This window comes from Tasmannia lanceolata, unplaced genomic scaffold (genome assembly GCF_043159265.1).
Source record: "Tasmannia lanceolata isolate RefF3 unplaced genomic scaffold, GAP_Taslan_0.1 ptg000019l, whole genome shotgun sequence".
Classification (NCBI taxonomy): Eukaryota; Viridiplantae; Streptophyta; class Magnoliopsida; order Canellales; family Winteraceae; genus Tasmannia; species Tasmannia lanceolata.
In genome coordinates this window covers 6,254,448-6,269,086 of record NW_027518696.1, presented here as the reverse complement: position 1 = coordinate 6,269,086, position 14,639 = coordinate 6,254,448, and the positions used below count along the sequence as shown (strand labels likewise).

Genomic DNA, 14,639 nt, shown 5'->3' with positions numbered 1-14,639 from the left:
GATGGTGGGGAATTCAGATTAGCCCTCGTCTGGGCCCATCTATGGATCTCAACTCAACTCAACTCAACTAAGCCTTTGTCCTAAACTAGTTGGGGCCGGCCCCATCTATAGGTCTACTAAGCAAATATAATAACTTGAAAAATGAAGAAGATAAATGCAGCCCATGTAGCACTGATGCTGCCTTTGGCACTTCATCAACCCTCACAACGCAGTACAACGAATTGAAAACCCTGACATTACTGGTTTTAACCACGATTTGAAATATCGGTCGGTATGTATTTGTATGTATGTATTCATATGATCTAGGCCTGCTGCTATTTTATGGATTATCAACTCACGACTAGCAAAAAAAATCCTCAGAGAATAAGCCGCTACAAATGAGAAGGTTAGGGCTAATGCAGTTTTAAGTTATTTGAGGTTGTGTGCATGGTTTCGGATTTCGGTGGGGACCGAAACCGGTATTTGGCGAAATTAAATATTTCGCCGTCCGAAATTTCGAGAAAATGCATTTTTTATTTTAAAAAAAAAAACGTTACAAAATTTCGGCCCAAAATTTTGGAATTTCTGTCCGGAATTTCGAACCGGAGTACCAAATTTCGACTTCCCAAATGTCCGAAACGGTTACCTAAGCCGAAATTTTAAACCATGGTTGTGTGACATAACTCAGCATGCATCTGCTTGATTCATTCACACACAAAAACAAAGGGCGATGATAAATTCGCACCCCTTTAAAAGAGGGTATGTGGCAGGCTTCAATGCTTCTTTTTTTTTTAACGTTTAAAAGGGTGCGAATTATCGTACAGGGTGTGCGAATTTATCATTGCCCAGAAAAAAAAAGAAAAAGATTTGAAGCATGAATTGATGGATGGAAGTCGTATCTCTCTTTTTGTGTAGTACATCAAAGTCATTCATGATTCATTAGATACACTCCCCTACTTGGACTCTCATGAGAGCTTACTCGTAAAACTCCCATGTGAGCCTGAAAGCATGCCCTGATAGTACTTTAATGAGGCCATGCGATAAATTAATTCTCAGCATGAGAGTCCATGGATGTGGCCTTATTGGTACTTTTATATGGCCTAATGTATTTCATTCCATGGATGTGGCACGCTAAGGCCTCCTTTGTTTTAGATTTTCAGAATTTACTTTTTGAGGCCAAAATTAATTCTTAGCAAAATCAGGCATCTGGCTGGCTGGCTGTGTAGAATCGTTTTTTTTTTTTTTTTTTCACTCAAATTGATTCTATATCCCAGTAGTGCGTATTTTTTTGTTGGGAAGTGATATTTTCACCCCCTTTTCGTCCTTGGGCCACACCCCTTCTAGTGTAAAAAGACTAGTCCTAAATACACTAGAAGGGGTGTGGCCAAGGATGGAAAGGGGGGTGAAAATATCATTTCCCTTTTTGTTTGGTTCTAGTATTAATTTGAGTCCAAAATTGATTTTACAATTGAGAACCAAACAAGAAATTTTGCCAATAATCAGTTTGTAATCCATCGATTCTCTAAATCTAAAACCAACATGGCGTAAGGGTTGATAAACATCGCCCAATCTTGCAGATCTCTTAGCATTCCAATCTCAACCTAAGACGCCATGGATGCACGTTCATCAATGGTGGCGTGGACTGATCAAATTAAACCGAAAACCACCATTACAACCCCTCTGTAGCACTTCCACATTATTTATTTTTGTGAAAAACTTTAGTTCCATATCTGCCCAGATTTAGAGCATGAGTGTTTAGCTTGGTTTCAGTCTAAATCTCAGGTTTGTTTTTCCCAGAATTTTAGCTTTATTTTCTGCCCAGACTGAGAACTTGCTCATATTCGAGCTCAGTTTTTGTTATGATTCCAAATTTTCCTAGGCTTTAGCTTGATTTCAGCACGGATTTTGGGTTAGTTACAGCCAGTTTTTTAGCTTGGTTTATGCCCAATTTTGAACTTGCCAGATTTTGCCTTCTATAAAAAAAAGGATTTGCTAAGGTCCCTCGCCAAACTGCTAGCATCCATCTCAAAACGCTTTTCGCTTTTGGCAGCTGGTCTGTCGCACGTCAGACCAGCCATCTCGTGAATGGAGATAGCCTTTTTGCTTTTCGCGACTGGTCTGTCACACATCAGACCAGCCACCTCATGAATGTACAGTGTCTGCTGCAAATACTTTGAATCGTGTTCCTGCAACCAAGTAGGCTTTACGATGGTTCCCACTATGATCCAAAAATTAGAGATTTCTTTCCGATCTAAACTTGGACCTCCCCCCTTAAATTGAAATGGCGTTAGCAAAAATATACAATTAAACGAACATTTTCTAAAAAAATATTAGGCAAAAAAAAAAACAATACTCTTGAGTTGATTGAATGGCTTTTTCATCAGCACAAGTTTTTTGTAGTATTTAGGGAGCTTTTGAAAATATTTTCTACAAAGTAAACTCTAAGCAAGTTCTAGAGATTTAGGCTATGTCCAGGATTTTTTTTATTTTTTTATGATAAACTAGCATCTCCAAGTGGTAAGAGACAGGTGGGAGCAGAGATTTGTAAGGGCAGGATTAAGATGAGGGTGAAAATCAGGAAAAAGTCAATCTTATTTTGAGTAGAGTTTTTTGTTCCTAATTTTTAGCCATTTCTCACAACTTCGTTCCTGATTTTTAGTTTCCTGATTTTTAGCCACTTCACCTGCCTTACTGCTCTCTCACCTCTTGGAGACTCTGGTTTATCATGAAAAAAAAAAATTCATGGTAGCCAAACGTGCCCGTAGAGGTTAAGAGTTTGATGATTCAGAGGGTTAGTATTGTGTGCAATATGGGTGCATTTTTGTGTATAAACTTGCAATCTAAGAGCCCAAATCAGTCAAACTAATATTTGTGGCGAAAAAGAAACCTTTCTGTAAAAGCCGAGGGCCATTTAAAGATAGCAAAATGCCTTGAGGATGCCAGGCAGGGCCGAGACGGAGTTCCCACGAGACGAAGATTAGGCCACCTCACCGTGTGATATGCACTTCACATTTCACAGTTCACCTGTCGAGCAGGGGCAAAAGTAGGCCTTAGTGATCCATTGGTGAGCATAAGTGGCGTTTAGGAGCAGTGTCTTATTCTAGCCTTAATTCGAATACAGCGTAAGAGGAAAGAAAGAAAGGATGGATATATGATGGATAAACACAACGGATTTTTTGAAAAGCAGATTCTGAACTGGGAAAGGATTTGGAAAGCTCCAATTCCTCCTAAGATCCAAGATTATATTCGTGGGTTCCGCACAGGATCAACATTTGATAGATTTGAGAGGAAGAACCTGCACTTGCTAACAGGTGTGCATTATGTGAAGAAGCAGTCTTCAAATTCACTGTAAGATGGCAAGAAGAAGCTGGTGTGATGCCAAATGGGTTGCGGTCCTCTGGATTGCATCTTGGAGCCCCCTTTTTGCAGTGATTTGGAGCATTTGGAAGGAGAGAATCAATGTGTTTTTGGGGTAATTTGAAACTTTTGATTACTTGGGCACTTGCAAGAATGATCTTTGGGATGTGATGACACTATAACTTACAGGAAGTGGAAGGAAATTCTTGAAAGTAAGACTAGGAAAAGAAATTTGTAAAACAGACACAGTCGCCTCAACACATGACTAAGATTGGTAGAAGAAATTTGTGAAGCAGACACAGTTGCCTCAACACATCACTAAGCTTCATTTTGACAGTGATTTGCCGGGTGTGAGAGATCTGTTTGGATGGTAGAGAAGAGGCTATTTTGGATTTTCAAGTCTGAGGTATCACCGAATCAAACGAAGCTAAGGCTAGAGCTCAGCTTACAGGGTTGTGAATGTTCAATAGGGAACTTTGAGGGAAACTTCAGTTGAAGGTGATTCAGCAGGCTGTTCTGAGGAGTGCTCATCCTTGGAGCTTGGTTCATATTGTCAGAAAAATAGTGGATGTGTAGTGGTTTTGATCTTTATTTTTTTGTGTTAGTAGTCAACAAGGTGGCGAACGCCCTCACTAAAGAGGGGCATGTAGGATCCCATGAGGCAATTCTGCCCCAGATTTTCCTCCTGCATTTTCTGCATTTTCTCGTCAAAACTATCATCTGCCCTTCATTTTTATGACACAGGCACCACTACTAAAGAAAACGAAACAATCAAGAATCAATGGAAAATAGAAAAGATAGTTGCCATTAAAAACACAGAAAGAGTTCACAGGCGATGAATGGTGAAGGTTCGGACACATGCAATGAATGGTGAAGGTTTGGAGTAACCAAATGTCGGAGTCGTTGGACTCAGTTAAGCAGTCAATTTGTGACCACTTTTTAGAACAGTTTCAAGATCAAAACTACTCGTTACTTTTCATGGCATAGGCACTACTAATGAAGATGAAACAATCTTAAACCTATGGACAATATAGAAGATTGTTGTCATTAAAGAAACAGAAACGATTCACATTCGATTAACTGAGGAGGTGTGATGTTAAGGGCTTTTGATAAACAAAATGAAAGCACTTGGATTTTTTGAAGGTACAAAGAAGAAAGAAATTGTTTTTGCATTGTTAGGATAGATAAAAGTTTCAGAAATCATATGAAAGAATCAGGTAGATCTTCATACTAACAATGAAAGCTTTTAGCAGTAACTGGAACACAGAATAGATATCTTTGATAAATAAATGAACCAAAATCCATGAAACATCAATAATTCCCTCTTGGTTCCATCTCACTCCCCTTACAACTTCCGCCTAATAACAAAAACATAAATAACTGCAGAATTTCTAAACTGAAATAACTAGAACATTATCCGGGATGTAAAAGAAAACATTTTAAATAAACCATGCAAAACATCAAAATGGTTTCTAATTCTTGATACCCTTCTGACCGAAATTAATGACTGAGATGAAAAAGAGAAAATCTAGTGCGTGAAATGAGACTCACCCACCCAGAAGGTCCTGAAAATGGAGGCAACGATCGGAATGATACCCACAAGTGCGATTTGAAGCTGCTCCGAGCTACTCGTGCGAACTGTAATCTGCCCACTTAACTTGTTGTTCAATCCAACACGGACTGCCATCTTATTGTTTCTTCCAATGGAAAACTGAGACTGAAGGTTGGCTCCCAATGCCAAGTCACCCCGCCACCTCATCAAAGACAGACCCAAGGTAGACTGGTCTTGCCCAATTGGAAAATCCTTCTCTTTGAGACGCGCTTCCAAGTTGGCTCCATATGCCACGTCACCCTGTGAACGGATGGCACCCGTGCTACCAACCAGACTCACTCGCTTTCCAATTGAAATCTGATCCTCGATCTTGAGTCCAGTGGCAACATTTTCACCTAAGAAAGTAACAGACACCCCAGCAACAGTCTTGTTCTTTTTCAAGTTTTTAAATTTGGTTTCACCTCTGAGAATATAGGCAAGTTGCTTTCCAACAGTTTGAATGTCGAAGCCTGCGAGGGTCGAACCATTCTCCCCGTGCTTGGTGGAAACTGATGAATCCAAATGAATATTGAACTCCTTCTTATCCTTTGTAATTTGAACTGCCACGGCTGCTGGAAACCGGCTAGCAATGGCGAGACTCTCTTCGATGCTGACACCGTCATACCCGCAATCATGGTCCCACCCATGTGTGTCCAAAACTGGCCTAGTCAAAAGCTGAGAGGTTGGCTCCAAAAATCGGTATCTGTACGCAGGATTATCCCCATCAAAGGAAGGTGGCAAGACCATATCAGGTAATGGAACTGGAACCGCCGCGGGAATTCCATTTTCCTGATCAAAATCTTCACCCATATCTCCATACCCAATATCATTCTGACCTCCCTTTCCCTTCTTTTTGCTCTCCCTCAATCTTTTAAGCTCCTCTTTCCACTGTTTCTTCTGAAGGAGCTTCACCCGATAATCATATTCGTCAAAATAAGCCTTCCTCTGGTCCTTGCTGAGCTTGGCAATTTGAGACTTCTTCAGAGGCTTAAAGGGAGGAAGCTGATCATATTCGTCCTCTTCTCCTTCTTGGTCGGAATCTGAGAAGTCGGCCAAGTCAATATCGGAGTCATCAATCTCACCACCCTGATCACTAGAGAGTTTAGGATGTGCTCGAGACTGCAAAAGCGAAGACAACAAGAAGGGCAGTGGCGGTGAACGGACGCGAAAGCCAAAGAGTTTTCCAGCAGATGGATCCTGAAGTTTCAACAGGGAATTTGCTTCTGATAAGATCTTTGAAGAGTAGCATAAGAGTAATAACTGGGATCTCCAATTTTGGCCATTGGGGAGCACTCTTTGCCCTTCCCTGTTCCTTCTACACGAGGGATGGTTTTCAACGAGGGCCACAGGATTCATCAGACGCATATCACCCGCTGCCTGTCGGATCGAATGCTGGACGACGTGGGATCTCTGAGTAACGAAAACCTCATAGCTCAGTGGGGATCCGGTGGGTCCGTCTGGAGGTGCAGAAGCAGCATGGGTCAGAGCAACAATAGCGTTGAACCAGATGGATGAACCCAAAGTACTACTGATCGATCTTAACAACGGTAAATCGTTAAAGTCTCTGGTCTGAGTGTCAAGTCTATCGATGTACAGAACAATATCAGGTGGGCATTTTTTTGTGAACTTCTTTATAGATGATAAGATCCTCCTGTTGAAAGTTTGGTCCATGACAGAATGTTTGAGACCTGGCGTGTCAATGACCCGAAGGTTAACCCCATCTACGGTTCCGGTGATCTCTTTCACTGTCGTTGTTGCAGGCTCGAATGCACTGATGGGAGTCTTTTCTTCACCGAAAATGGAATTTATGGTAGCGCTCTTACCCACTCCACTTTTCCCGAGGATTAGAACATTGATAGAGAATTCCAGATCTTCTTTCCCAACTGTTTCCAGTTGGGATGCCGCCTTTCGGGCTGCTTCAAGGCTAAAAGCTCGACTGGTCTGCCTCCCCCGTCTGAGCCCCTCAGCAAGGTTCAGCCGATATAAAACCTGTGCGGCTACCGTGTCCTCTGGAGAATGGCCTAGTCTCTGAACCAGGCGTAAGAATTTGACTCTTATCTGATGTATCTTTTCCTGCATCTTCTTCTCTTCCTCATCCATGTTATTGTCTGTGTTTTCCCCTACAACTGCAAGATCCGAGGGGGCAAAAATGCTTGGTCGGTTTGATCGAGGAGCGGGTTTCAAAGAAGGGATCGATGATCCCAATCCAGCAGGGCGCTCGACGGAGAAAAACCTAGCTGCATCTCGTGAGGTGATGGTGACACTTCCGTCAGGTGCCGCACTACCTGCGGCTTTCAAAAGTGCAGCCAAGGCAGCGGAGTCGAATAACTCTTTTCCGTCACCCTCCTCATCAGTGTCTACTTCTTCATCTGAGTCGGAGATGATCTGCCCATCAATTCTCTGTGAATTATCCTGAGAGCTCCCAAATCCTGACTGGGCACTGCTAGAACCTTGCTCCATTTCTTTCATGATCTGTTCGGCGGTTTCAGAGCCACCAAAGATTAGACCTTCAACATGCTCTTCTGAAACTGAACCTTCATCTTCAGCGTCATTCAGGTCAGCATTTTCTTCATCTTCAGCATCAAGAGAGTCATTAATGTCATCTTTCACTTTTGAGCACGAAACAGAAGATAATGCCATATTTTCTGTTGAAATTGCAGGTTCATGGGTGTGGTTATCAGCAACAACCCCATCTTTCAAGATGTCACCAGGAGCAATCACATGGGCAACCTCATTCGACTTATCCGAACATTCGGGACCCTCAGAGACAATAATATGTGATTTAACCTCCTTGTCTATATTCGATTCCTCCTTGTCTATATTCGATTCTGCCGGAGAAGCACTTTCATTAATATCCACAATATCAAGTTTTTCTAAAGGTTCATTTCTCGCAACATCAACAGACACTGGCCCTGCATCCAAATCCTCATCTTTATCACCAGTTTCCGACTCGTGAAACTCGGGTTCTGGGTTTTCAACAATGGTGTTGGTAACAGATACAAGGTTTTTGTCAGAACCAGTTTTCGACTCGTGAAACTCGGGTTCTGGGTTTTCAACAATGGTGTTGGTAACAGATTCAAGGTTTTGGTCAGAACTGCCATTACCAATAGCCTTATTTTTCTCCACAACACCAGCATCTGCTCCGACATCAAATTTCGAATCCACCACTTCTTCAGTGACAGGACTTGCTTGATCAGATACACCATCCAAACCCGCACTTTCTTCAACCACCTCCAACCCTGTGGCTTCAGAAGTTTCATTTTCCTCGAACCCCTCCACCGGTGCCGATCCATGAAACTTGGAATTTTCAGTTTCAACAGCTGAACTCCCTCCTGCCACAGAATTCTGATGGACAACAGGTTCACTAACCAAAATCCCACCATGTTCCACCTCTGCTACGCCACTTTTCAACTCCTGAAACTCGGGTTCTGGAATTTTTGAAACAGCACTGAGAACAGATTCGAGACTTTGATCAGAACCGCCATTACCAACAATGTCATTTTCCACAACAACATTGCCGCCCGCTTCATCGAATTTTGAATCTACCACTTGTTCAATCACAGGGCTTACTTGCCCAGACTCACCACTCTTAGGCACACTTTTTCCAACTACAGCATCCTCCACCAGAGGAGTTTCAGAATCCCCATGTTCCTCAAATCCCCCAACCACACCTATTTCCAGTTCCGCCGATGAATCCCCTCCTATTGTGTAATTCTGATTGATGATGGGTTTGCTACCCAAAACCTCATTTTTCTCCTCTGCATCAAAACCTTTGGTTTTAATTGATTCCAGCTCCCTACTTTCAATAGCAGGGCTTTCTTCAACTCCCAAATTTATACTCTCCTCTGTTGGATTAACTTGCAAAGTATCCTCTTTACTAATAGTTTCAACAACACCAGAACCCCCATCTCCGCCCGATTCCACCCCAATTGAATTCTCAACAACACCACTTTCTAATGAAGGGTCTTTTTCTTCACAACCCAAAACTCCATTTCCATCCTTTTCAGCAATTTCAAGTGGGTCTTTTTCTTCACCATCCAAAACCCTAATTCCAGGGTTTTCCACCAAACTAGTCCCATCCATTTTCGAACTACTTTGAGGAACCCTAACCCTAACCACACCAAAAACCCCATCTTCATCCACCTCGCTGATCAAACCCTCATCGTCATCAAACTCACCAGACAATTGAGCAATCGGAATCATCGCCCTCTGCGAAAAACCCTCAGATTCCACAAAAGGAAACATTTTTCCCTCACTCGTAACAAAAGGAACTGCATCTTCACCTTCCTCCATTTCTAGGGTTTCTTCATCTGGTTCTACTGCAGTTTCAAAATCATCATCTCCACTCAAATACCTCTCTCTTTCAGAACTAAAATCACTCTCTGATTCAGAACTTCTATCACTACCATTAATGGGTTTTTTACTATCTATTTCTTCATCAAAAGAAGGAGGAGCTCTGATGGGAAAAGAACCTGAATTTGAAAGAGATGGGGCCCGATGTGCTGTGAAAAGAGAGGCAGGGAGCTTTGATTCCATGGCTTTGAGCTTTTGTTTCTACACAAAAACACACATGCAATAGGGCAAAAAACAGAACAGTAAGGCAAACCCACGTTATTTTTGGGTTTTTCTATCTTGGGTTCTTCTGGTTTTGGATTGGATTTTGATACGGTGAAGTTATGGAGAGCCACAAAACTACTGCGGAGGGAGATAAGACACAATTCATATGCAGGGGATTCGTGTGTGGAGATACGGATTGTGAAATGACAGAAATATCCCTGCCTCTAGGTTTTTTAAGGCAGAGAAATGATGTGATTATGGCTTTTGTAGAGGGTTATTAGAATGACTTGAAAGTCCTTGAATAAAACGTGAACTGCGCTTGTTCGAGTTATTTATTTCTCTGTGTAATCAAACAGTGGAAAAACAAGAAATTCTGGGGAAAAAAAAATCTCCTTTTCAAACTTTTCTGAAAAATTCGTGCAATCCAAACATGGCATGTCATGAAAGTTTTTACAATTTTACTAATCCAAACATGGCCCCAACTCAAGAAAATATTTTTCATAAACATTTTTATAGAAAAAATTTTCAACAGAAATTGTTTTCCAAATAAATTTTTACCTATTTTCAAGGAAAATTGTAAGCCCGTTAGTCCTTAGATTTTTTTTTCCCATGAATTTTTTTTTTTTTTTTTTTACATCTAATGTCCACCATATGTGGAGTCCACCATTTTAATCCTCATGTGTTTGATGGAGTGGGGCCCACTATTTTATACCTCATCTTTTGATGCGTGGGTCCCACCATCTCAGTCCAAAGCCATACATAGGGTTGGGCCCACCACTTTGCATGTTGTTTGATTGGGTGGTGTCCATTATTTTACACCCATGCATAGCATGCGTGGAGCCCACCACCTGTATTTGATGGGGTGGGGCCCACCATTTTACACCTCATTTGTTGATGGGTGGGTCACCATCTCTACCCAAACCATGCATAGAGTAGGGCCCACCATTTCATGTCTCATCTCTTTGATGGGTTGGAGCCCACCTTTTTACCACATACTATACTTTGTTTTCTTTTTCCCATATAATTCGTTGTCCTTTCGTGAAATATTTTCATAGAAATTTGTTCATGTATGGTTGATTTTTTTACACCCTTCATGCGTAGGGCTATCATTTTACAACACATGTTATGGTGAGGCCCATTATTTTACACCCATGCATATCATGGGTGGGGCCAGCCATTTTAGAGCTCATGTTTGATATTGTAGGGCCTACCATCTCTACCCAAATCCATGCATATGGTGTGGCACACCATTTTACACCCATGAGTGGGGCTATCGTCTACCCAAATCCGTGCATTATGGTGGGGCCCACCATTTTAAACCAAATTTTGATAAAGTGGGCGCTACCAAATCCATGCATAGGCTAGGGCCCACCATTTTATACCATGTTTTGATAGGATGGGTCTCATCAACTACACTCAAACCCATGCAATGGGTGGGATCCATCAATTTATCCCATGTTTTGATGGGGTGGGTCCCACTATCTCTCCCAAGCCCATACATAGAGCAGGACCCACCAATTTACAGTGGTGGGGCCAATTATTTTACACTCATGAATGACATGGACCAAGAATGCTAGTCTCTATGTAAATATATTTCAATTTGCTAGTCATCATGAATAATGATTTCGCCAAAAATATTAACTTTCTAAGTAAGTATTTCTATTGTATAAGTGTTTGCTCCCCTGTTTGTTTCTTGCTTTCTACATGATCTTTAAATATACGTGAGATTTTCTAATCTTTGTTGGTGGGTAAGAAAGAAAAGTAAAATGAAATTAGAAATCTTATGGGTTCATTTTTGTTTTAATTTGTATTCATTTATACTTTATTATGAATTAGACTTCCTTATCATGAATGGGTATTCCTCATTGGCAGGGTGCCCATTTCTGCTCAGCTACCAAGACTATTATGTTTAGCTTTTTATGTCTTTGTTTGGTGGGGCAGGTTTGAATTGAAATGTGATTAGATAGTCTTCTTGTAGTCGTTTTTTTTCTTTTTCTTGATTTTTAACCTATCATATGATGGGCATTTTCTTAGGAGGAAGTCTAAACTGAAAGGAGCCCTTGCAAAAAAGAGGTGAGAGGGCTCCCCCATTGGCTGCACATCACCATCATGCATTAATAACTGCCGAAAACTCAAACATGATGGTGATTTACAGCCAATGGGGGGGGGGGAGCCCTCTCACCTCTTTTTTGCAAGGGCTCCCTTCAGTCTAGAATTCCTCTTTTCTTAGTTATGTATATATTTATATATAACCTACAGAAGGCGTAGGGAAAAACCTATTTTTTTATTTACATGTGAAGGTCACTTTGGGTATTTTCCCTGAGTAATGCGAGGCTTGCCTAACTTGGTTGTCAAAAGTAAAAAAATAGAAATAAATAAATAAATAAATAATCCATGGAATATTATTTTCCCTCAGTAATGTGAGTCTTGAAAATTTTGATTGATGGAATGATAACCTTGATAAGAGGGGTTGTTTGGATATAGGGGAAAGGAGTTATGGAAAAAGAAATTACAAGGTCTAATATGTTCCTAGGTTTGTTATTTTACTTCAAGATATCAATTTCCACAGAGAAAATTTCCTTGCATCCAAACAGCCCAACTCTGTAGAAGATCCCTGGGCTGTTTTTGGCTTTTGGATTAGGATTCTTTGTTATGCCACAAAAGGGCAGCTCTTTTTTGTTTGCTTTATATTTGCATGATAAAGGTATGTTGGGAAGTGATATTTGCATGATAAAGGTATGTTGGGAAGTGATATATCCGTTCTTCAAGGTTTGTATGGTTGTGTTTGTTTTGTTTTCTATCCCTTTATCTTCTCATCACACCAGCTACGTGTTTCTCACTGTCCCTCCTCTTCCTCATCTCAAATCATCGGCTAAAATCCTTCTCATGTACTTTTAATTTAGACAGCTTTAAGCTTTAGGGTGTTTGGAACTGTGGGAAAAAATTTCATGATATTCAAATGAAAAAAAAAAATCAGGGTACATTAGTTTTGCAATTTTTTTTAAGGGAAGTGATATATTCGCGCCTTTTGATCACTAGGAACACCCCCTGTCAGTATTTGTGGCACTCGGGGGCATTGAATTCTTCCGACATAAGTACAACAGCCTCTCTTTAGTCACTGATACACTGACAGGGGGGTGTTTGTAGTGATCAAAAGGGGCGGATATATCATTTCCCCTTTTTTAAATGAGGTTAATTTTCGTTTTAGAAAAAGAAAAATCATGGAAAATAAATTGATCAGAATTCAAACATTGGAAAATACATTTTTCATGGAAATTTTTTTTGAAAATGATTTTTGATGAATTCAAACAGCCCGAAGCAATATCCATTGATGTGGTTAGGAGGAGTGCTTAAGTAGGGGCGACCTCACTGCAATAGTATGAGGTGCCACTAGAGATTCATCACAGGACCATCAATGGACCGTCTGGATCAATCAAAGGTGTTTGGTTACTTTGCCAGGCTTTAATTGTGGAAGAGATGTAGGGGAACAGGACCATGTCAAAGGCAAGAGCATCGGGTTGTTCTCTACTGGTATAGTAAGTCGAACTTTATCTTATCCTTTGATAGGCTTCATATCCTATATGTTCATAATCTAGAACATGCCCAATACGCTTGGTAATTTTATTGGAGTTTTTAAACAGTGAATGCATGTGAAGTGGAGTAATTTTTTATAAGTGCACTGGGCCAGTTCAAAGGACGATCCAAACCATTCATTCGTTGGGCCAAAGCGTAAATATTTGGTACACTGTAGATCAGAGGGTTAGGATTATCCTATGGAGATGATCTACGGTGCATAGTCTATTTATGTTGTGGCCCAACAAATTAACGGTTTGAATTATCCTTTGAAGTGGACCCATTGTACTTTTCTAAAAATACTGGACTTCATGCATACTCAACATGTAAAATCTCAATTTATTCATGATAAAATTACCCACGAATGGTGGATTACTATCCATGGGGAGAACAAAAAAAAAGAATGAGGGAACTACTTAGTATTCCATTATACGAAATTGCAAATTGTACAAGGAGATCGAGCATGATCTCATCTCATATATCAGATCCAGGAAAAATTGAAAGTGGGCCTAGGAAGCAGTAGCTCCCTTAGAACATTCCACCATGAAGCAGTCTATTCGCCCTCGTCCTCCCAATGCAACCAAAGCATGGATGATCCGTAAAAGGCACAGGTACAATCCTTGCATCTTATCCTTACTGAAACATGGATGATTAGTATATCCCTATTTAACCACATTAGAATTAGTTAAATAGATTAGGTCAAATAGAATTCGCTTAAGGGTGAAAATCTAGGAGATCTTTTATATAAATAAGGGGGTTGGTCTTCCCCGTCAAAGATCAGGTCAACCAAAGAGGCAATAGAAGATCCAACCCAGATTGATCACCGCTATATTCAATTTATTTGCATGGTTAGATTACTCGGCTGGGAGTGTTTACACTACAAAGCATATCATCCAGGGTGGTACTGATGTGAGAGTGCTTCAAAATGCAGATGCATGTATGAACGCAAGTAAAGCAAACCCTATTAGGCTCATAACGGCATGGTCGAGTAGTCGGTTGACGCGGCTGAGTAAAACGATGCATTGTGTGATCAAACATAGTAGTCAATGAAGGGAGCCAAAGCTAGCTTTCTAAAGGTGTTTTCTTCACAATTTTGATTTTTTGAGGAATACAGGTTAGCACGCTTGGAAAAGCTAGGGCATCGTCTTTGATTGATGTAGATCTTCCACTCTGACAAGTCCTACTCAGGATCTCTAATGGCCCAAAAAAAATAAACACAAATTAGTTCAATTTTTTTCCGAGTTTTTTTATATGGCGTAAGCCCACATAGTACAATATTTTTTTCAAAATTACTGTACGCTCACACCAGGATGATTCAAACCGTCCATTTGATGGGCCACAACGTAAATAGGTTGTGCACCAAAAATCATTTCAAAAGGATGATCTCAACCCTCACATCTACAAAGGTTTCCATAATATGCAGTTCGTCCATACATTGGAGATCTAGGATCCTGCTATGTAAATGATTTTTTGGGCACAACTTATTTAGGTCATGGCCCATCAAATGGATGGTTTGGATCATCCTATGGTAGACCATACCGTATAAAATCTCCAAAAAATATATACAAATAGAACAGTCATA

At 40.7% G+C, this 14,639-nt stretch overlaps 1 protein-coding gene across 1 annotated transcript; it reads right to left on the bottom strand.

The window, feature by feature from the left end:
• Positions 1-2,832: 2,832 nt before the first annotated feature.
• On the bottom strand, positions 2,833-9,622 carry LOC143853532 (translocase of chloroplast 159, chloroplastic-like). Its single transcript, XM_077363336.1, has 2 exons — positions 4,888-9,622; positions 2,833-3,003 (listed from the first exon to the last, which is right to left on the bottom strand). Exons 1-2 carry the CDS (start codon positions 9,461-9,463, stop codon positions 2,993-2,995), a joined length of 4,587 nt encoding a protein of 1,528 aa, XP_077219451.1. The 5' UTR covers positions 9,464-9,622; the 3' UTR covers positions 2,833-2,992.
• Positions 9,623-14,639: the final 5,017 nt, after the last annotated feature.